Source organism: Dreissena polymorpha, chromosome 12 (assembly GCF_020536995.1).
Source record: "Dreissena polymorpha isolate Duluth1 chromosome 12, UMN_Dpol_1.0, whole genome shotgun sequence".
Lineage (NCBI taxonomy): Eukaryota > Metazoa > Mollusca > Bivalvia > Myida > Dreissenidae > Dreissena > Dreissena polymorpha.
Genome location: NC_068366.1, coordinates 71,366,843 through 71,391,597, shown reverse-complemented (window position 1 = coordinate 71,391,597; position 24,755 = coordinate 71,366,843). Strand labels below are relative to the sequence as shown.

The 24,755-nt window shown below is 35.3% G+C and overlaps 1 protein-coding gene and 1 long non-coding RNA gene across 3 annotated transcripts in view; both read right to left on the bottom strand.

The window, feature by feature from the left end:
• Window positions 1–259: 259 nt before the first annotated feature.
• LOC127852847 (uncharacterized) lies at window positions 260–5,714 on the bottom strand. Its single transcript, XM_052386860.1, has 6 exons — window positions 5,601–5,714; window positions 4,335–4,960; window positions 3,982–4,145; window positions 2,767–2,931; window positions 2,462–2,552; window positions 260–2,247 (listed from the first exon to the last, which is right to left on the bottom strand). Exons 2-6 carry the CDS (start codon window positions 4,957–4,959, stop codon window positions 1,652–1,654), a joined length of 1,641 nt encoding a protein of 546 aa, XP_052242820.1. The 5' UTR covers window position 4,960; window positions 5,601–5,714; the 3' UTR covers window positions 260–1,651.
• Window positions 5,715–6,269: 555 nt separating this feature from the next.
• LOC127852852 (uncharacterized) overlaps window positions 6,270–24,755 on the bottom strand; it is a 37,481-nt gene continuing 18,995 nt past the window's right edge. For both annotated transcript variants that reach the window (XR_008036296.1, XR_008036295.1), the window contains exons 2-10: window positions 16,734–16,885; window positions 15,794–15,929; window positions 14,697–14,803; window positions 14,225–14,420; window positions 10,815–10,966; window positions 9,909–10,044; window positions 9,588–9,695; window positions 8,459–8,653; window positions 6,270–6,291 (exon numbers count right to left, since the gene is read on the bottom strand). This is a non-coding gene — a long non-coding RNA (uncharacterized LOC127852852). The remainder of the gene's footprint in view (window positions 6,292–8,458; window positions 8,654–9,587; window positions 9,696–9,908; window positions 10,045–10,814; window positions 10,967–14,224; window positions 14,421–14,696; window positions 14,804–15,793; window positions 15,930–16,733; window positions 16,886–24,755) is intronic.

Sequence of the window (24,755 nt, the reverse complement as noted above, 5' to 3'; positions counted from 1 at the left end):
CTCCTCAATCTCGTGTTTATCTGGCAGCTTTGAAGTGTGAAGATATTTTCCCAGTTGTCGCTCAACAGCAGCTTGTTCTTCAACAGACCACATTTTTCTTTTCTGCGCTTTCTTTCCGACAAAGCTGGTTGTTGCTTTGGTTGAAACTTTGGACTGGCTGGTTGTGGCTTTGGACTGGCTGGTTGTGGGTTTGGACTTGTTGGTTGTAGCTGTGGACAGAGCAACTGTATCAACAACTGGTGTATCTTCTTCAGACGTTAAGGGTCGTTTTTTGCCTTAATCCAAATTATTTTCAACCTACTATCAACATAAAGTGCAGAGAGTCATCTTTTCAAAATATCCTCAATGCATGTATTTGTTCAAAAGACGTTATCTCCAGCCCGAGACAAAGATGCCCACTTTTTCCCAATTTTGACGTCGTTTAACGTTGCTTTTTACGGCAACGTCACAACTACGAATTTTATCGACGCAGATTGCCGCGCTATTTATTCAATCAGCATAAAAATTATGGTGATCCACAATGTGATAAATCATTTAATTCATTTTCATAAATCAAAGTAACGTATTACATGTCATATGATATTATTATTGCTTCATATCGCCAAATGTTTTACGCAAAATAATCACACATTGTTTATAACATTTTTTTAAATCGCATCATCATAATAAAACTAGAACATTCTTACAAGTAACAACGAAAATATTAATAAAACAACAACAAATACGGTGTTATATCATGACCTATTGTAATAACATATTCCGTATGCACATCCTGATCGCGTAACCTTGTAAATATAGAGAATATTATGTGAGTTTTGGATAAATATCAAGTTTATCATGCGAGGCTAAGAACCGATGTACCGCGAGGCTTGCCGAGCGCTAACATAGTTCGTGCCGAGCATGATACACTTGATATTTATCCAAAAAATAACATAATATTCTATTTATCCTATTATTTCCTCACAATTTTCCATTAATAACTGTCAAATATGGCATTTTTTGACGTTTTAGTTTCTCCGTAGTTGACAAATCACATTCTCCAATTTTTGGAAAAACCCAAATCTGATCTAAATATAGCGATAGTATAAAGCTCATGTTTATATGATCGTGTTATACTAACGATTTTCATCTGTTTATTGTTCACATTCTTCCAATAATGACATTTTTTTCTGTCTGTGCCATCCACACATTATTCTGCCCATTGATATTTGTCACCAAAATAAACAAAAAAATAAAACCAGTAAATTTTATAAACATGTCAGTTACACGACTTTCAACAATCGGTATAAAATATTTTCACTGTTGCAAATTGTAATATGGTTTACAATCACATCTTTAAAAAAAGAGATGTGTTTGTCAGAAACACAATGCCCTCTATTGCGCCCCTTTGAAATCTTGGACGACACTTGACGCCTATTAATGCATTTAACCCCTTTTTCTCAGATAAATCATTCAGCACACATTTTATAGACTTGTTTTGTCTTAATCAGATGTAAATGAACACACATTTTATAGACTTGTTTTGTCTTTATCAGATGTAAATGAACACACATTTTTAAGACGTTTTTTGTCGTAATCAGATGTAAATGAACACACATTTTTAAGACTTGTTTTGTCGTAATCAGATTTAAATGAAGGCGCGCATGGGTATTTAATATGACACGTTAGCAGCATCTGAAATGTCTGCAGCCCAATTTCTCGGACCATCTGACAGTTGATCAGTTTGGTGTCGCCTGAAACAAAGGTACCACAGCGCACTTGTAACGTGCGCACATGTACCAACTACACGTGCTCCAACTGGGCAGCTGCAAAACCATGCGTCGACTGACCCCTCCTTAAAACGTATGTAAGACCGGTATTGCTTTCGGGACACATGCCGACTTTGGAACTTCAAGCACAGCAAACTCTTATTGTGCACATAACCGTGAATTGAGTATATTCCGTCACTTGACATGTGCTCTTGTGTATAAGAAGCCGCTAGCTTAACTGTGTATACACCAAAGGTTAGACATCTAAGCTCATCCTCGGTCATTATTGGACAGTTAATGTCTAGTTCGTCCATCGGTTTCCACGATGCCTTGGTTATTTTTTCTATGTCGTTGTCAGAGATGAATTGTTGTAAATCGTTGTTCTGCCCTGACAAATACAACATTCTCTCTGCAACTATTTTGTCTTGATCGGAGTCCCCGCTACTTAGAGCCGGTCTGAAGCGGTTGCAGATTGCTCCAACTATTCGCACATAGTCACCTTAAATAAATAGCATATGCATAACAGGAATCTCATTACATAAATATACACATTATTGTTAGGACATTTTAAATAATGTTAATACATATGTGTAGGATTGTATTAAGTGTATATAACGTGACGGTTTCACTCTGTTTACTCCATGTACGTTTTAACGCAAGTATGTGTTATCTATTTTGTGAAATGATTATGAATGTTACATAAAAAAAATTACCAATAAATGGCACTTGGGTGTTTGGCATTGTCCTAGCTAAATATGTCCATGTCTTGAGTCTGCCATTGGTTGACTCGACAACCCATCGTATCTGTATAAACAATACACTTATACACTTAGACCGTTGAAACGATAGTTCTTTTAACCGGGCTATTAAATAATCGAATGATTGGCGAATTATCGATTAAGCGAGTAAGTTTGAAAACAGTATATAATTATTCACAAAAAGGTATAAATACATCTCAATATATTACATTTATATTGAGATCTAATCATAAATCAAGTACATGTGCGCGGAGATTTACCTTCGTCACAAGCCTCGACTTGTTAGACTCTTCGCTTGTGTGCTGTGTAGACCCCTTTCGCATAAAAGATGGCATCTGCATAGTTACACCAAGTTCTTCGAGAACAGTCGACGCATCTCGGAAACCTCTGTCAACTACGACCACATCACCTTCCTGAATCCAGCTCTGAAACGTTTATCATCATATACATCATAATAATGAATACCACCACCATCATCGTAATCAATATTATCATCGTCATCATTATCATCATCATGCGAATTATAATCGACCTTATCGACATCATCAACAAAATCATGCTCATGATCATAATCATCACCATGATCATGATATCATCATCATCACCATCAAGTTGGTTTCCTACATTTTGTTTTGTTTTATAATTTTTTAATGTTATATAAAATGTTTGAATGTAACCAAACCTTAAAATCCTCAGTATTTTGATTGATGATGTGTTTCAGTATATTTGCATCTGAGTTTTTGCCATCCGCCAAGTACGGTCCCAAAATAGATATTATGTAGCCAGTGGTGGACACAACAATCATTGGTTTGACAAGTGGCCTGTGCTTGTGCATGGAGTACGACCGACGTGCGAAAGAAAAGTTTGAACTTTTTTGTATATATATTTATGTTCCATCTAAAACAATTATTGATTTATTTTGGTCAGATGCAGCGAACAATTCTTGCGCCAGAGGTCGTGTATGGGTCGTTCTTATCTCCTCTCTGGAAACATGTTTAAATCCCATATTCTTTGGCACGAACGATTTCATCAAAGATTTTCTTGACGATTTCAACGCACGCCGAATCTGTAGTATAAACTTATTATTTATAAAGCCCACTTTCTTTTAATTTCCATAAGATTGTTGCTTTTTTGCAAACTGCTTTAAATATTTTTTACCTCTTGAAATATATCCTGTTAAAATAAATAGAACGATTTTCATTTTCGGTTATAGTAAGCAATATTTCAATTATGAATGCTATTACATACATAATTGCATTAAGAAAATGTTGAAAACTGATGAATGTTAACCATCATATTCATCGTCTAAAAAGACTGAAAAGTTACTTTTTCTCCACGATATATTGTGAATGAGAGATCTAATAATGGAAATTAAGTTTACCAGTATCAACATTAAATCTATGGATACATTTGGTAAATCATATCACAGTCGCCTTGGTATTTAAATAGGTTATATTATCCGAACCACATAATACCTGCGCAATCGTCATGTTGAACAAAGTGCTGAGCAGCGCATTCCCTAAACTAGTTCTTAGTTTGACTAGGAGCACTGCGATGCATGTTCGAATGGACCTGGTCTTTGTTGTCCGTATGTCGTCTACATCACCGATAAGAGTTGAGAATTGGTCTTTCGTCAACCCTGAAATATATATATATTCAAATATGTTATTTACACTATAATAGCATTGATTACATAAACTCATAAAACAATTATTTAAACTATTAAAAATATTCATGACCTGTGTGTATACATGTATATAAGATAAGGACAGTAGATCTATCATACCTCATCATTATGTGATTATGCAATTCAAATTAGGATGCGTACCGGTAAGATTCCAATAATCAGCATCCGTCATTGTGGATGGGTCGTCAAAATCGATGCAAGATTTTTGACGTTGTGTCGCACTTTGCCGTAGCGAGTTAATTAAACTGCTTATCTGTTCAGGCTCCATGTATGTTGTGGACCTAATTTTTCCTTGAATATCAGCAGAAAGGGTCTCTGGTGTAAACTTGCCCCCACTCATGTGAGTGTTACAACATCGCGAATTCTTTTTCAACAAAATGTTTTTGTTGATGAACAGTTGCATTATCGCCTCGCCCGGTATGGTTACAAACCCTTCGGACCGAGCGCCCTTCCTGTTACATATAGGACATATAGTATGGCTGAACCCAGCTGATTTAATGTTTAATTGAAACGGCGATTTCTTGTCAGACGGTCCATGTTGTGGATTTTTCTTTGGGGATGCACTTAATCTTGCCGCCGCCGATTCTGCTGTATACTTAAGACGGCAAGAATTATGAACTACGTCTTTGTCTGTAACTTCGTCTGTCAATAGCATATGCTTTCTCAAGTACTTTATAAGTTGTTTATTGCCATCTGTTTTTAATTTCCTCCTTTCTTTTGGGCCCACACGTTTGGTGCATATAGCACACGCATAAGATTTAGACATCCTAAATTAAAAATAAATGAAAGTATTTGTTTATAAGTCGACATAAAATTCTTAAAATAAAATACCACATAAAAATTATAACAGTTACGATCGTAGCAGAATTCGAGCCCCTGAACTGTTCACGCATAATTAACTCGATGACGTAATAAAAACATCGTCATCAATACTGAGAAAAAATATCGAGTTGAAGTGACGTAATTTAACCTGTCGGTTTTCGTCATATTTTTTTAAATTTTACAACGATATAGAATAAGCTTCATTAATGTTGTATAACAAATTTGATGGAATTTAAATTAAAAGCATTTTTATAAGTCAATTTAATAATGCAACTGGATGAAAAATAAACTGAATTTTAAAGCTACTGTAGTCTTTACATTCCTAAAACGCTGGTCTCAATTTTGTATCTGTGTAAATAAGATGGAATTATTGTGACCAGTTAATTTACTTCAACATTTAAACAAGTAGCAATTTAGGTGATGGACTTTTAAGTTGGACAACTATGGATTACGCATAACCATAGAAAGGTATGTTTCTTAATACGTTCTGGTGTTCGTGTGAATTCATCTTTGTAGCTAAATACAAGAATGATTTTCGTGACTTATATTATATAACTGACTGAAAACATGTTTTCTACAACATACCTGTCTGTTGATATATGATGATGAAACTTAACCTCACATATTTTGTTTAAATTACTCTTACTGTTCAGCTAAAATGATGCGAAGCAGACGCTGTATCTTCCATGTAGATTTATCCCGCTCGCTTGATAAGATTACTTAACGTAGGCCTAAATAAGTTAATGGAGTGGTCTCCCGTGAATTATACGGAGCACTACCTTTTTCTAAGTTAAGATGTTAAAAAAGCAACTTGATTGCTTCCGCGATATTGCATGGAAACAACCGTTCATGGTGATACATTATTAACTGTTCAATTAAATTTTGATTTAGAAGAAAATACATGTATGTTTCACATACAGCGCACTCGTTAACCAAAAATAAAAAGATATCGACGAACACATAACGAAAATGTATTGCATTTTTTTAAAGAATCAAGTTGGTTAACGTGTGCGCTGTTGTCTTAAAATAGTGATAAACATTAAAAAATGCTCGAAATTCGCGTTATTCGAAGAAACGCGCGTGTTTGAAACGTTCAATGTGACGTCATCTATGCGATGTACGATGCAATAACTATGAAAACGTAAAGCGCACGTCGTATTCTTCAAAATGTGATCTTTAATGGATGCAATAATTAACTTTTACAAATATCAATATTTCGCAGGCAAAAAACACCCCTTAACGTCCCTTGTCCTTACTGTCTTCTTGGCAGGCGGCTCTACAATAAAAGTACAGTTTTTTAATTAACAATTAATTAAACTTGTATCTATAGGAAAGGAATACCACAAGGATTAAGATGATAAGCCTATTTTAGTTAGAGAACATTAATTTGGTACATTTTTTGGTAATTCAAGGGTAATTTAAAAGTGCTTCAGGTTATTGCACTTCACTTGGCTGAGAGTATATGCCCACAAACATTTTGACCACGATTGATGATAGGATTAAAAGTAGTATCTGACTGCTTATAAAACTTGGCCCAGATTTTATCAACACGTTTCATGATGATACAACTAAAACCTTTATGAGTAAGAGTTAACATAGTTCTCCTTGATGCTGCAGGACAAACTGCCTGCTGCAGGTGTTCCTATAATATGATCAGTTTTTCAAGAGTGTATCGTTGTTCCTAAATAGGGCAATTATTATGATTGTGTTAAAAATATGACCAACATTTTTGGTGCACACTTTCACATGCTAGTGATAATAGTATGTTCGTTAAGTTTCGTCACTTTAGAAGCAATACTCTTTGAGTTAAACAAGACACCAAAATTAATCACCAAAAGGGACTCATTATTTAAGAAAAGAACTAGTACATGTTGTTTTGTTTCTACTTCTACACCAATATATTGATTTGCTAAGATTACTGCTAACATTCCAGATGATACCTAGTGTGTTAATTATGGCTGCTTCATAGTATAAGTTTGAAGTTTGAAGCAAATCAGATGTGTTTTGCTCTGGATGAACAATTAATAACAAGCCCATGCCCCTTCATATTATTGTGAACAATTATTCTTGTCACTTGTCAGTGGAAGGCACTACCTGCAACACATTTTAATATTAACACAATATTCAGCTTTTACTCAAGAAACATGATCATGAAATGCATAAATATACTCATATAACTATATGTCATGAAATGATACTCTCAAAGTTACATAAAACCTTCCATGATTGAAAACTTCATTTACATTTTATAAGTGACTAATTCAGCCCAGTGAAATGATTCTTGTCTGTGAAACTGATCATAGTAAACATAAAATATCAAAATATGTCCACCATCTATTACGCACTACAACTTCAAATTCCCTCAATGTCCTGTTCTGGACACAACCGACAGGTATTGAAATAATTTCAAGATTTATAAAACATTTGTACTTCAAGTGTGACCTTGATCTGAACCAAGGGAACTTAAACTTGTTCAAGACACATCTGATGGTGATGGTGAACATTTGTGCCACACTTAATTATCTCCATGCATAAAGAAGACCTATACCATGAGCCCGACACAAACATATACACTCAATATCTAATATTAGTTATATGTACAATTATCAAGTGTTCACTGTGACCTTGACCTTGAGACGAAATTCAGTTGTACGAGTCATTAATTGTAGATGACAATCTGGGCTTCCAAAGAATAATAATTGCTAAAACTAGGGATGTCAGAAAATTTAAGGTTTTTGGAAACTTATGAGTAATTACGGTACTTATAACGAAAACCCATAACCACGACTCACCACAAAAGGCATGTCTAAACCTGTCCCCAGCTGTATAACTGAATTATTTTCTTAGGTCTACCATGGAAATGTTTTTAAAAATTGAGGACCAACAAGTTTTACAAAAGTAAACACACAACAAATTCCCTAAAACTGAGGTTTCCACTTTTTGAGGATGTTTTATAAAAATCAAATAACAAACTCCAACAAAATGAGGACTATACATTTTGATGACTTGCACACATGCTTCCCAGAATTCATGTCACAACAAACTTCAATATATACTAAGGACTTCACTATTTCATGGATATCACACATATGTGTTTCGTTATCAAACACACAGTCAACAATCCCTACAGCAGGAGGACTAGAAATATAACAAATGATTACATATTTCGAATCACAACAAACTCCTAAACAATGAGGACTACACCTTTTGAAAATCTATTCAATACTTCCAGTTCTACTCCATGCAAGAAGCGGGAAAGACTGATGGATTGATGGACGGACTGACGATTCTATATGCCGCCCTTTGGGTTCATAAAATCAACAGCAAGGAAATTGATACTAGAAAATGGAGCTGAATTGTTCCAAGGACACAAATAACAACAACTACAAAACACATTTGTTAACTGAATTTATGAACACTACTAGAAAAAAGCATTTTCTCACCAAATCGATTCTTGACTAACACTGGGCAGTCTGTCTCTAAGGGCTCTGCTATTCCGTATATGTTCTCAGCCATGACCCTGAACTTGAACTTGACTCCAGTCTTCAGTCCAGTGACTATTCTGGACTTGCACATCGGTATGCCAGGCACCTTTTCCCAGAAGTCTGAGCCCTCCTGGCATTTCTCTACTGTGTAACCTAAATCAAGAGTGCATTCCATAATCTGTTTACATGGCAACATCCAAAACTGGAATATTGTTTCCAATTGATTGAAATAGGGAAAGGTAACTTAAAAGATATATTGTTGTGTCAAACACTAACACAAATATATTTTCTGTCATTAAATAAGTTCAGTTTATGCATTGAAAATGATTTCTTTACAAAACAAGAATATCAGTGAAACAGATGGATGCTCCCCGTTGATGCGCTTTGTCAATCTATGTGTTAATATCCACCTAACAAAATCTATGTTTAGCCTCGGTGACCTTGACCCCAGTGACCTCAAACCTCATCAAAAGGTAGTGGTCCATGCAAGGTACCTACATGCCAAATATGTAAGAGATCAGTAAAATATTGAAGGCGCTATGAGAAACTGTAACTCAAGTGTGATGGAAAAATCTATTACTAGCCTCGATGACCTTGACCTTGACAACAGTGACCTCAAACCTCATCAAAAGGTAGAGGTTCATGCAAGGTACCTACATGCAAAATATGTAAGAGATCAGTAAAATATTGAAGGAGCAATGAGACACTGTAACAAAAGTGTGACGGAAAAATCTATTATTAGCCTTTGTGACCTTGACCACAGTGACCTCAAACCTCATCTAAAGGTAGAGATTTCATGCAAGGTACCTACATGCCAAATATGTAAGAGATCAGTAAAATATCGAAGTCGCAATGACAAACTGTAACAAAAGTGTGACGGAAGGAAGGAAGGAAGGAAGGAAGGAAGGAAGGTAGGAAGGAAGGAAAAAAGGAAAGAAGGAAGGAAGGACAAACTGGCAGCTATATGCTCCCCGAAAATTTCCCGGGTGAATAATATGCCCAAGAACAAAAATTTCATTTTCAATAGTTGTATTCATGGTAAACGAGCCTAAATCAGAGAATATAAATTGTAATTAATAGGACTTACCGATAATTGGTAAGTTTCTTTTGTCCTGAGGTGGTTTCCATGCCAATCAGCAGGAGTCCGCAAACACATCACTGACCTCCAGAGTACCTTCGGGGGGTCCACACTTGTCTGCAAAACAATTAGACTACTTGTAAATTTTATGAAGAGACTATTTGTTACAAAACAGAACACTGGCACGGAAATTATGGTAACAAACAAAACATTTTATGCATATAACCCTTTCCAGCTAGAAGCAAAGTGAAAATGGCTATGTGCAAACAGCATAAAACCGAACTGGTAAATGTTTTTTTTGTTACTGACAAATTGCAAAATTTAACATACCAATAATGATGAACGGAATATCTGCAAAATCTCTGCCATGATCGTTTTCAACAATCACAAGGTAGTTTCCAGTGTCCCCATGATGTGCTTTTAGGAGCTCTAGTGTAGTACAGTCATTAGTGTTGGAGGTGCGAGCCTACAATATGTCAACCAAAATAGACTTGACTAATAATAAAATATGTTGCAGCTGATGGAGGTTAAGGTAGGTTTGCAAATTGTTTATATTTGATGGTTAGTTTAAAACTAGAGCCCAGACATGGGGAATGCCTGTCCGTAGGACATTGCCGACAAACATTTCAAAAGGCCGAAGGTGAATGCAAGATCGTTAGCCTTACTGTCCAATAATGTTTGATACCAAAGATTGCAACTCCATTGCGGTGTTCAAAACAACATTATATCGTGATTAATGGTTCCTGATATTTCCGGAAATGAAAAGATAATTCTCTTCATATATCTTAACAACCGACATTAGAACACTGCAGCATCAAAACATTCTGGTAATGATTCCCAAAATAAATGGAGCTTCTTGAGTTGTCGGGAATGCAGAAAAGCCCGCCACATGGTCGTATATGATTTTACATGGCGTTGCACAAAAAATGTGCTTCCAAGATGGCAGACAATAAAAGCAAATTACGAGGCTCAGAAAATTATAATTGACGATAAAATTAATGACAGACATGATATAATTAGTATTTATTAATGTAAAGTGCGTGTCATTCAACGATGGAGGAAACGTTTTGCATACAAAAAATTTATTTTAATTAGAAATAATCAGTAGTATTTATAACCTGTTTAGGTGAGTACATGTACAATTACTTTTGTTTCACTCGGAAATGGCGAAACAAATTGAATATTATTCAAAACACTAAACTGGTCCCAAAGATTTAAATATCAATACATAATTACCCTTGGGATGGGTTTTCCTTTTTTGGTCCAGATGACAGTGGGAGTAGGAGAACCGGTAATGCCCAGTTTCATCGTAAGTGGCTCCCCAGCACGTACACAAACTTCAGACGCTCAAGAAAGAGATGTGTTGGTCAGGTGAACCTTTGGGGACTCTGTAAAAACAGCAAAAGGAAAATTAAATAGGTAGCTGTTTTCAAATTTTGCTCTTTGTCAAGTTTAAGCTTCTCTAGCTAGTATAGTTGTAGGTGCAAATCAAAATATTTTTCTACACAAATATATTAAAACAAGAAAATTTCTCTTTATCTGGGTATTAGTCCAAAAGTGTCGTGTTAAATGAGACAATTATGTTAAATGCGAACTTTGCTTTTTGGCATTATCATTATTTTAAATCCATTTTACATCCCCCAATTTTTGTTTTATAGTGTATTTACAAATGAGTTTGAAAAGCTTATCTGCAGGCTCAACGTATTTTTTAATGTATTCATTTACAAATGGTTATCATTACCTTGGCTTGATTTCACATATTTATTGCCTTCAACCACCTCCTAAAACAAGTTTTTTTTTAATAACAAATAAAATGTTCAACATATTATTTAAGTCATGAAAACTCTTTAAAATATAACAAATTAACAAACTTCACTTTCAATATTTTTTTTAACACAATTTTTATAACAAAAATACATTCTTTATAAGTACTTTTGTTTTATAATGGTATAACATACTTTGTCTAAAGCCTTAAAAAAATTCTAAACTGTGAAGACTTTCCTTTTTGATGACTGACAAATTTGTTTTATATAATTCAACTCACAACAAACTCCAACAATATGAGGACTTTACCTTTTGATATGTTTTTATGTTTACACATAAGTTTTTTCATAATTCAACATACAACAAACTCCAACAATATGAGGACTTTCCCTTTTGATGACTTTTGATGACAAAAGTTCACAATATAATTAAAATACATTTGAACTTGTTCGACATTGCAAACATGTTTAAACTCACAAACAAGAAACATGGCAGGCATCCACACATGTTTCCAGAGCCACTCACCCTGCAGGGTAAGAATGCCTCAAAACCATATTTCCCCGCAGTTTAATCTCCTCGCCCTGCATTGTTTTTAAATTGAAAAAACACAACTTCTGAAAATAAGCAACCACGTCCAAAATAAAAACATCTTGATTTGCCATTCCTCAATCAATCAAACTTATATGGTGTTGAATCCGGTTTACCATGAAAATGATTTCAACTATTTAGGATTAACAAGTTTTAAAAGGTTTACACACAAAAAACTCCTTAAAACGGAGGTTTCCAGTTATTGAGAACTAAGGCAAATGTTGTATGGAAATTATTAATAAACTCACAAACCCCTACATAATGAGGACTATACATTGTTGTATTGAAATTCTTAATCAACTCACAAACTCCTACATAATGAGGACTATATATTTTGGTATGGAAATTCTTCATTAACTCACAAAGTCCTACATTATGAGGACTTTACATTTTGATGACTAGCCCACATGTTTCTCAGAATTCATGTCACAACAAACTCCAATATTTACTAAAGACTTCACTTTTCCATGGATATCACATACTATATGAGGTCATCGTGGTGTAATTGATGTCTGCTGGGAGGTCACGTGTTCGATACCCACTGTGGGAAAGTTCTTTAGATCTCCAATAAAGACACAAGTACTGATTCTATGTCTTGGAAATGGACTCGAGAGCATTTCAATAACTCTGAGGCTTTTGATGCTAGCAAGCTAATATAAATAGATTTAACAAGAGCTGTCTCCATCGGAGGACATATGCCCCGAAAAAACGCTTTTTCGAAACCTAAACACAGATTTCGAAACCTAAACGCGAACCCTAAGTTCAAGTCAAAGGGGTCAAAATTTGTGTGCGTATGGAAAGGCCTTGTCTATATACCCATGCATACCAAATATGAAGGTTACATCTGAAGCGCCATAGAAGATATGAGCATTTTTCAAACCTAAACGCAAAAGTGCGACGGACAGACAGATGGACGGACAGTGCGACTGCTATATACCACCCTACCGGGGGAATATAAAAAGAGTTCAATTTTGATATAGGACAATAATAATCCAACATGCACAACTTCATAACATAAGGACAAAAACTCAATTTTCCGATGATTCAAGGACCGTAACTCAGGAGTGTCCTAGTCGATTTGGTTGATTATCATACTTGACCTAGATTTTATGACCTTACACATTTTCATGAAGTGTGGCGGAGATCCTATGAAATTTGCTTGAGTTATTGAGCGGAAACATGAAAAACCGCAATTTTTTGATGATTCAAGGGCCGTAACTCAAGATTGTCTGGTTCAATATGGAAAATTATCAAATTTATCAAACTTGTCCTAGATCTTATTGCCTTACACATTTTTATGAAGTGTGGTAAAGATCCTATGACAATTGCTCGAGTTATTGAATTGAAACGAGAAAAAACGCAATTTTTCAATGATTCAAAGGCCGTAACTCAGGAGTGTCTTGGTCGATTTGGCCGAATATCGATCTTGACCTTGATGTTTTTGCCTTACACATTTTCATGAAGAGTGGCAAAGATCCTTTGGTATTTGCTAGAGTTATTGAGCGGAAACCAGATAAAACCCAATTTTACGATGATTCAAGGGCTGTAACTCAGCAGTGTCAGGGTGAATTTGACCGAGAATCGAACTTGAAATAGATGTTATTGCCTTACACATTTTCATAAAGTTTGGTGAAGATCTGATGACAATTGCTCAAGTTATTGAGCGGAAAAAAGAAAAAACCCAATTTTATGATGATTCAAGGGCCGTAACTCAAGAGTGTCTAGGTCAATTTGGCAGATTATCGAACTTGACCCAGATGTTATTGCCTTACACAATTTCATGAAGTTTGGTGAAGATCTGATGACAATTGCTTGACTTATTGAGCGGAAACTAAACCGGACGGACTAACGGACTGACTAACTGACTGACAAACTAACGGACGGTGCGATTTAAATATGCCCTCAGAACCTATGTTATGGGGGCATAAAAACTATTTGTTTTGTTATTAAACACACAAGTCAGCAACTTGAGGGCTAGAAATATACACCATTTTACATAATTGGACTATCAACAATCTCCTACATACTGAGGACTACACCTTTTGAAAATCCCTTCAATATTTTCAGTTATACTCCACGCATGAAGAGAGCAAGACTGATGGATGGATGGAAGGACAGACTGACTGACAATGCAGTTACTATATGCCTCCCTTTTGGGTCATGAGAAATACAGAAAGCAAATGGATACTAGAATATGGAGCTGAATTGTTCCAAGGACACAAATAACAACAACTACACAAGACATTTGTTAACGGAATTTGTGAACACTGACTAGTAAAAAAGCATTATCTCACCAAATCGATTCTTGACTAACACTGGGAAATCTGTCTCCTAAGGGCTCTCCTATTCCGTATATGTTCTCAGCCATGACCCTGAACTTGAACTTGACTCCAGTCTTCAGTCCAGTGACTATTATGGACTTGCACATCGGCATGCCAGGCACCTTTTCCCAGAAGTACAAGCCCTCCTGGCATTTTTCTACTGTGTAACCTAAATCAAGAGTACATTCCATAATCGGTTTACGTGGCAACATCTAAAACTTGAATATTGTTTTCAATTGAATGAAATAGGTAACTTAAGAGATATATTGTTGTGTCAAACACTAACACAAATATATTTTCTGTCATTAAATAAGTTCAGTTTAAATCATTGAAAATGATTTCTAAACAAAATATGCCCAAGAACAACAATTTCATTTTCAATAGTTGTATTCATGGTAAACAAGCCTTAATCAAAGAATATAAATTGTAATTAATAAGACTCAACGATTATTGGTTAGTTTCCTTTGTCCTGAGGTGGTTTCCAAGCCAATTGGCAGGAGTCCGGAAACGCATCACTGACCTCCAAAGGACCGTCCGGGGGTCCAGGCTTGTCTGCAAAACAATTTGACTATTTGTTAATTTTATGAAGAGGCTATTAGTAACAACACAGAACACTAGCACAGCAATTATGGTTACAACAAGAGATGTGTTCGTCAGAAACACAATGCCCCATATTGCACCGCTTTGAAATATTTTTATTTATTTATTGACCTTTGACCTTGAAGAATGACCTTGACCTTGAACTTCCACCACTCAAAATGTGCAGCTCCATGAGAACAACGCTTTGAATTTTTTTTTTTACATTTTACCTTGAAGGATAACCTTGACCTTGAACTTTCACCACTCAAAATGTGCAGCTTCATGAGATACACATGCATGCCAAATATCAAGTTGCTATCTTCAATATTGAAAAAGTTATGGCCAATGTTGAAGTTTTCGGACAGACAGACGCCATATATTTGACATTTGACCTTAAAGGATGACCTTCACCTTGACCTTTCACCACTCAAAATGTTCAGCTCCATGAGATACACATGCATTCAATTATCAAGTTGCAATCTTCAATAGTGAAAAAGTTATAGCCAATGTTAAAGTTTTTGGACGGACAGACAGACGCCATATATTAGACATTTGACCTTGAAGGATGACCTTGACCGTGAACTTCTACCACTCAAAATGTGCAGCTTCATGAGATACACATGTATGCCAAATATCAAGTTTCTATCTTCAATAATGCAAAAGTTATGGCAAACGTTAAAAGTTTTTTTTCGGACGGACGGACAGACTCACATACACACATACTGACATACACACATACTGACATACACACATACTGACTGATGGACAGTAAGTTCGACTGCTATATGCCACCCTACCTGGGGCATTACAAGACATATTATGCAAATAAATAATATATCTTTGATAGAGAAATTATTAGCAGTTTGTTAATTTTTTATCAACTCAGATATTTATTGTTGCTTTTGACAATTGCCAGTGTAGAAACTTGAACTTGCTATTGAGACATTGCAAAATTTAACATACCAATAACTAAGACCGGAATATCTGCAGAATCTCTGCCATGTTAGTTTTCAACAGTCACAAGGTAGTTTCCAGTGTCACCATGATCTGCTTTTGGGAGCTCTAGTGTAGTATAGTAATGAGTGTTGGAGGTGCGAGCCTACAATATAAGTCAACCAAAATACATTTGACTAACAATAACATGTGTTGCAGCTAATGGAAGTAAAGATAGGTTTGCAAATTGTTAATATTTGATGGTTAGTTGAGAACTAGAGCCCAGACATGGTAAATGCCCGTCTGGCCGTTGGAAATTGCCGACAAATATTTCAAAAAGCCAAAAGTGAAATGCATGAGCGCCAGACTTACTGTCCAATATTTTTTGCTTCCTAAGATTGCAACCCCTTTGCAGTTTTCAAAACAACATTATTTCTTGATTAATGGTTCCTGATATTTCCGGAAATAAAAAGGTAATTCTTGTCAAATAATGTATCATTATCAACCGACATAAGAACACTGAAGAAAATATAAAAAATCCGAGAATGATTCCAACGTTAATGGAGCTTCTCGAGTTGTCGCGAACTTTGGCGGTTGTATACGATTTTACATGGCGCTGCACAAAAAAATGTGCTTCTAAGATGGCAGACAATAAAAAGAAATAACGAAGCTTAGCAGAAATGACAAGTAACCATAGCATTAACAACGGGCATCATATAATTAATATTTATTTTATGTGAAGTGCATGTCATACATGTACAACGATGAAGGATACGTTTTACTTACAAAAAACACATTTTAATTAGAAAGTCAGTGGATTAAGTATTATTTATAAACCGTTTAGGTAAGTACATGTACAATTACCTTTGTTTCACTCTGAAATGGTTAAACATATTGAATGGGTTACTGGTTTAATATAATTGAAAACACTAAACTGGTCCCAAAGATTTAAATACTAATAGATAATTACCCTTGGAATGGGTTTTCCTTCTTTAGCCCAGATGACAATGGGAGTTGGAGAACCGGTAATGCCCAGTTTCATTGTAAGTGGCTTCCCAGCACGTACACGAACTTCAGACACTCCGAAAAGAGTTGTGGTGGTCAGGTGAACCTTTGGACGCTCTGTAAAACAGCAAAAGGTAAATTAAATAGGTAGCTGTTTTCAGAGTTAAAACATGCAAATTTCTCTATATCAGGGTATTTGTCCAAAATTGTCATGTTAAATGAGATAATATATGTTAAATGCAGTCTTCACGGTAATATATTTCAACCACTAGCCCGGCATATGATGCTTTATTAGAAACAGACAAAAAATCCAATAGCCCAACTATATAAATTATTAATTTCTAGTAGCCCGATTAACATTTACCCAGTCCCGGGCTGTCAGGCTTATAGTTAGCGTGAAGACTGGTTAAATGTGAACTTTGCTTCTTAGCATTATCAATATTTTAAATCCATTTTTCATGCCTAAATTTTTGTGTTATAGTGCATTTTCAAATGAGTTGGAAAAAGCTTATCTGCAGGCTCAGAGTATTTTTAAATTTATTTATTTACAAATGGTAATCATTACCTTGGTTTGATTTCAAACATTTATTGCTTTCAACCAACTCCTACATTGAGGATTTTTTCCAATGACATAGAAAATATTTATCATATTATTCAAGTCACAAATACTCTGACAATTAAACAAATTAAGGAATATCACTTTCAGGATACTTTTAATATAATTAAAAAAAAAACACTATAGTATAGGAGGACTTTTGTTTCACAATTGTTTTACATACTAGAACTCACCAACAATCATGAACTGTGAGGACTGTCCCTTTTGATTTCTTACACATTTTGTTTTACATTAGTCAATACACAACAAACTCCAACAATATGAGGACTTTACCATTTGATAACTTAACATGTTTTTTCATAATTCAACATACAACAAACTCAATCAATATGAGCACTGTCCCTTTTGATTACTCACACGCTTTTTTAACATTATTCAACACACAACAATCTCAAGCAATATGAGGACTTTAACTTTTGATAACGTTCACATTAGTTTTTTCATAATTCAACATACATCAAACTCCAACAATATGAGGACTTTCATTTTGGATGACTTACACACTTGTTTTACGTAATATTATATACAACAATCTCAAACAATATGAGGACTTTCCCTTTAACACAACAAACTCCAACAATATGAGGACTTTCCTTTCTGATAACTTACACTCTTGTTTAACAGAAATCAATGTACAACACACTAATTTTAGATTTTAATTAAAAACAAAATCAATCACAACCTTAGGGCTGGAACACAAAATATGTACAAACTTTCACAATATAATTATAAAACATTTGAACTTGTTCGACATTGCAAACATATGTTTCAACTCACAAAAAAATAAACATGGTAGGCATCTACACATTATTCCAGCATTGATTTTTTTTGCCCAAAATTACAGCCGATAGTCGGCTGCTTCCCAATTGCAAACAAGAGTGCCAAACTGTCACAAGATACGCCCGTTGGAAGGTTTTGGACACCATGCTCAATGCTTGAAATGCACTAAGTGACCTCAAGACCTAGTTATTGACTTGGCATGACCCATATTTGAACTTGACCTAGATATCATTTAGATGTAACATCTGACTAAATTTGGTGAAGATCAGATGAAAACTACTTCAATTAGAGAGCGGACACCATGCTAAATGCTTTAAATGCACCATGTGACCTCGTTTTTGACCGGGCATGACCCATATTCGAACTTGACCTACATATCATCTAGACACAACTTGTAACCAAATTAGGTGAAGATCAGATGAAAACTACTTCAATTAGAGAGCGGACACCATGCTAAATGCTTGAAATGCACTAAGTAACCTCGTGACCTAGTTTTTGACCCGGCATGACCCATATTTAAACCTGACCTACATATCATATAGACACAACTTTTGACCAAATTTGGTGAAGATCGGGTGAAAACTACTTCATTTAGAGAGCGGACACCATGAAATCCTTGAAATGCACTAAGTGACCCCATGACCTAGTTTTTGACCTGGCATGACCCATATTCCAACTTGGCCTAGATATTGTCTAGACTCAACTTCTGAGCAAGTTTGGTGAAGATCGGATGAAAACTATTTGACTTAGAGTCCGGACAAAGTGGCGCCGTTGAAAATGCACTAATTGACCCTTTGACCTAGTTTTTGACCCGGCATGACCCATATTCGAACTTGGCCTATATATCAACTAGATGCAACTGCTGACCAAGTTTGGTGAAGATCGGATGAATACAATTTGAAATAGAGTCCGGACAAAGTGGCCCCTTTGAAAATGCACTTATTGACCCTATGACCTAGTTTTTGACCCGGCATGACCCATATTCGAACTTGGCCTAGATATCAACTAGATGCAACTGCTGACCAAGTTTGGTGAAGATCGGATGAAAACTATTTGAATTAGAGTCCGGACAAAGTGGCGCCGTTGAAAATGCACTAATTGACCCTTTGACCTAGTTTTTGACCCGGAATGACCCATATTCGAACTTGGCCTATATATCAACTAGATGCAACTGCTGACCAAGTTTGGTGAAGATCGGATGAATAAAATTTGAAATAGAGTCCGGACAAAGTGGCCCCTTTGAAAATGCACTTATTGACCCTATGACCTAGTTTTTGACCCGGCATGACCCATATTCGAACTTGGCCTAGATATCAACTAGATGCAACTGCTGACCAAGTTTGGTGAAGATCGGATGAATACAATTTGAATTAGAGTCCGGACAAAGTGATGCCTTCCGCCCGCCGCCCGCCGCCCGCCGCCAAGGGGTTTCACATAATACGTCCCGTATTTTATACGGGCGTATAAAAATGACGTCTTTTCCCAAAAATTGATTAAAATTTCCCCAAAAAAGACAAAATTTTCCTCATAAAGCCAATAAGATTAAAATGTAATTTATCAATAATTTTCGAACGAGTGCCGATCGAGCTTGTCGAGTCGTCGCCGAACGACAACTAACTTACGTATTGTTCGCGAATTTAGCCGAATACAATTTTACGTTACTATCCACATCTCTCTCACTATTGCGGAGGATACCGACGAGAGTTGATGTATCCCGATTGTAAACGCCTGTTATTTTACACACGTTCAAGATGGCGGCAAGCAGAGGAGAAATTTGCGATGAGCGGCGAAAATGATTAATGACATTCAAATTAAAAACGGATATCATATGGTTATTACGGAATAATTTAATGCGTGTGTCCATTAACGCAAAATACAACGTTTGAGATAAAAACAACAAATATTTATTAGAAATCTTCACAGTGAATGTGCATCACGGAAATCAGTGTTGGGAAATTGGCATAAGTCTACCGGTACTCACAAAGTTAATGCATTGAAGATGAGTATCGTTCGAAAATGGAAAGAGACAAACATGATATAATTTATATGTTAGTAATTCTGTGTATAATCAGATTCATATGCATATTCTGCTTTATTATGTTTGTCACGCTTTACAGTTGACCGAAATAGCATTTAACGGAGGATGTCAAGTGCAAGATGTTGAAAGGTAAAGAAATGAAATAAATTAGTTTAACTCCATTTAATACATCATTGACATAGCAATACCACTAAAGCGTTTTTTTTTTAATATTTGTTCATGTTTTCACCATATGATATTTAATTAAAAAAATACTGAATTAAATTCTTACTGTTAAAGAGGTTATGATTAAATGGTATAATCAAGAATCTATATAGATTATTGCAAGTTCAATATGCATGTGGAAGGATATTAACTTAACATTGACTTCATTGTAAGAACACATTAAATTAGCACTTTATAATATAACAAGGGACAAAATTGTCACAAAACCAGGTTTTCATTGTGAAAAAAAAATCTGATAAAGGGAGAAAACTCAAACTGAACTTTTGAAATGACCAAAAAAAATCAACCCCCTTTGTAAGTTTTTTTTTTTTTTAAATCTATTTTTAGTCGTGGCGACCTTGACATTGGAGATATTGACGTGATTCTTTCGTGGGACACACCGTCCCATGATGGTGAACAAATGTGCCAAATGATTTTAAAATCTCACAATGAATGACATAGTTATGGCCAGGACAAGCTCATTTATGGCCATTTTTGACCTTTGAACTCAAAGTGTGACCTTGACCTTGGAGATATCGACATAATTATTTCGCGCGACACACCGTCCAATGATGGTGAACAAATGTGCCAAATGATTTTAAAATCTGACGATGAACGACATAGTTATGGCTCGGACAAGCTCATTTATGGCCATTTTTGACCTTTGAACTCAAAGTGTGACCTTGACCTTGGAGATATCGACGTAATTATTTCGCGCGACACACCGTCCAATGATGGTTAACAAATGTGCCAAATGATTTTAAAATCTGACAATGAACGACATAGTTATGGCCCGGACAAGCTTATTCCGCCAGCCCGCCAGCCCGCCAGCCAGCCAGCCCGCCAGCCAGCCAGCCAGCCAGCCCGCCCGCATTCGCCAATCTAATAACCAGTTTTTTCCTTCGGAAAACCTGGTTAAAAATGCTGTCAAACATACTTTAATAATTTTAATTCTGTTCTTATAATCATATTTACAATTTTTCCCAATTTCATGGTTTATCGCGCTATTTTTCCCAATTTCATGGTTTATCGCGCTAATTTTCCCAATCTAAATGGCACAGGCTGTAACAAAAATAAATAAAAAATCACTGTTCCAGATCCACTCACCCTGCGTGGCAAGAAGGCCCAAAATCTAATCGCCCTGCAGTTTAATCTCCTTGCCCTGCATTGCTTTGAACCCCAAAAAAACGAACTTCTGAAAACAAGCAACCAGGCCCAAGATGAAAACATCTTGGTTTGTCTTTCTACAGTCAATTAAACTCATATGGTGTTGAAACCGGTTTACAATGGACATGATTTTAACAATTGAGGATTAACAAGTTTTTGAAAAGTTTACACACACAAAAACTCCTTAAAACGGAGGTTTCCACTTTTTGAGAACGAATGCAAATGTTGTATGGAAATTATTAATAAGCTCACAAAGTCCTACATAATGAGGACTATACATTTTGATGACTAGCCCACGTGTTTCTCAGAATTCATGTAACAACAAACTCCAATTTATACTAAAAACTTCACTTTTCCATGGATATCACATATATGAGGTCCCCATGGTGTAATGGATGCCTGTCCGCCGAGAGGTCACGCGTTCAATACCCACAGTGGAAGCGTTTTTTAAATCTCCCATAAAGACACCAAGTAGTGGTTCTAGTCCAGGAAACGGACTCAGCATTTGGGAAACGGCATTTTAAGGAGTCTGAGGCTTTCAATGCAAGCAAGCTAAAATAAATAGGTTTGAAACTGTCTGTTATGACCTAAAGATTTTTGCAAATTTATTTTTAAAACTAGAGATATTTGCAAAAATAAAGTTGTTAACTGTGTGTTTATATTATGTCTACCCCATATGTAATCCCCTTAAAACCCCGTTGATCCTGCACCCGGTTATACTAGTACCATCAACTTAAGAGTCTAAAATAAGTTTCAGCTTGAGTGGCTCATCAGCATGTACACAAACTTAGGATGCTTCAAATAGAGTTGAGCATTAGGGGTTCTGCAAAAAACAGCAAATAGTACATTTTAAAGGTAGTTGTTTTCAGGGTCTGCTCTTTGTTTTTGTTTCTCTAACTTTTTTACATGTATAAGTAGTAGGTGCAAGTAAAAATATTATTCTACACAAATATAATTTATTCAAAACAAGCAAACTTCTCTATTTTGTTTGTCCAAAATGTTCATGTTAAATGAATCAAATTATGTTTGATTAAAACTTTGCTTCTTGACATTATTAATATTTTAATTCAATTAATCATGCCTCAATTTTGTTTTAAAGTGTATTTACAAATGAGTTTGACAAGCTTATCTACATGATCCTTGAAAAGCTTATCTGCAGGCTATAATTGAAAAGATTTTCTGCAGGCTCAAAGTATTTTTTTAATGTATTCATTTACAAAGGTTTCATCACCTTGGCTTGATTTCACACATTTATTGCTTTCAACCAACTCCTACCATGAGAACTTTTTTCCAATGACAAATAATATGTTTTACATATTATTCAAGTCACAAAAGCTCAGACAATTAAACAAATTAGAGAACTTGACAGTCAGGATATTTTTTACTTAATTTTTGTCAAAACAACTATACTATAGGACTTTTGTTTTACAATTGTTTTACATACTATAACCCTACACACCTCAACTATGAGGATGCCTTTTTGAGGCTTAAAAGGGCCTTTTCACAGATTTTGGCATGTTTTGAAGTTTGTCACTAAATTCTTAATATTGATAAATGTAAACATTTGATCTTAAATTATCCAGGAAAAATCAAGAATAAAATTTTAAAATGCAAAAAAAGGTAACCCTCCGCAGGGCTCAGACCAATGACCCCTGAGTCTTGGAGTAAAAAGTCTCCCATTTAAACCTCTCGGCAATCCTTTATACAATGTCGGATGCATTTTATACTTTATATAACCACTCCTCGTAGTTTCACAGAATATAACAACAACAACAGAACTCTCCGAACTATTAATTTGTTTCACGTTGCAATGCTTTATAATTTTCAGGTTTTTAAACCATCAAAAGATGCATATAATGGCTATTTAAGAGCATGGTAAATGTTCAGAATTACACATGTACTGTTTTCTCACAAATATCATAACCAAAACGAAAATTTGCGAATCTGAAACAACTTTTTTCAATTTTGTCAATTTACCCAAACGTGAACAGGCCCCTTTAATAGGATAAATGTTGAATTCGAAAATTAAATATATTTTTTAAACCTTTCATTTTGAATATTTAGGTCACATTTGGGAACAATTTATCCTTTTTTCTATTTAGAATGTTGCAGAATACCAGCCCCAGTTTGGATGAAAAAACACACTGTTATGTCACGCTATAAATCAATAATTTTAAACTTTATATAATGGCAATAAAAACTGCAAGTATGTCGGAATAAATTCTTGACATGTGGGGTGTTTTGCTATTCCAAATAGTCAAATGCATCTAATAATACCAGAAATGACTCTAATCCGCATATGATGTACACTTAGGCCGCCATTGTTGATTGATCACATGCATGACGACAGTTTCTTTAGAATATTTTTAAATAAACCTTGACTGCACAGGGGTGTCAATTGGCCCAAATTTGAAATCCGGAAAATTAAGCCGTAGGATAAAGGGAAGAGTGGGCCCAACCCCCCGAGCCCTAGCTTATTGTTCTTTTTTTATAGTCTTTCTAGGTGCAATTTCTGGTGAGTACAATGCGAAATATTATTAACCAAACCATCCGTAACACCGCAGGTGTATTTGTCATTCTAAACAAATGATATTAAGAACTTCGAAATGTAATTAACAAACCAGCGTATCCGAAAACGACTGTCCGAAAACATGTCGCGATACATCATTTGCAAATGAAATAAAATATGCATATTGTTTTACTGCAGAAAATGAAAACCAGTAACCAGTAACCTAGCAAATACGCAGTCAATATATAATTTGATTAACATATTGTTTTAAAATATGATATTGCAGTGCTTTACTTTGCCAGTGCCTGCTCATCCCCTGCGAAGATTTGTTCTAGAAATTGGAACGGTTCTGGAACTGTTCTAGAATATCAAGAACAGTTCTAGAATGTTCCATATTCGCGTTCTAGAACTTATGTTCTGGAATTGTTCCAGAACTGTTTTCTAGAATAATTCCAGACATTTGTGGAACAAGGCTTAGTTCTGAAACTGTTCCAATAATATACAAGAACATTTTTAGAACATTTCTAGAACAAAATAAGTTCAAGAAATTTCTAAAAATGTTCTAAACTGTAGTTCTAGAACACATTTAGAACTCTTTAAGAACCAGTAAGTTCTACAAACATTCTAGTGGGGAATAAGAACACATATAGAACAGGTCTAGAACCAAAGTCTA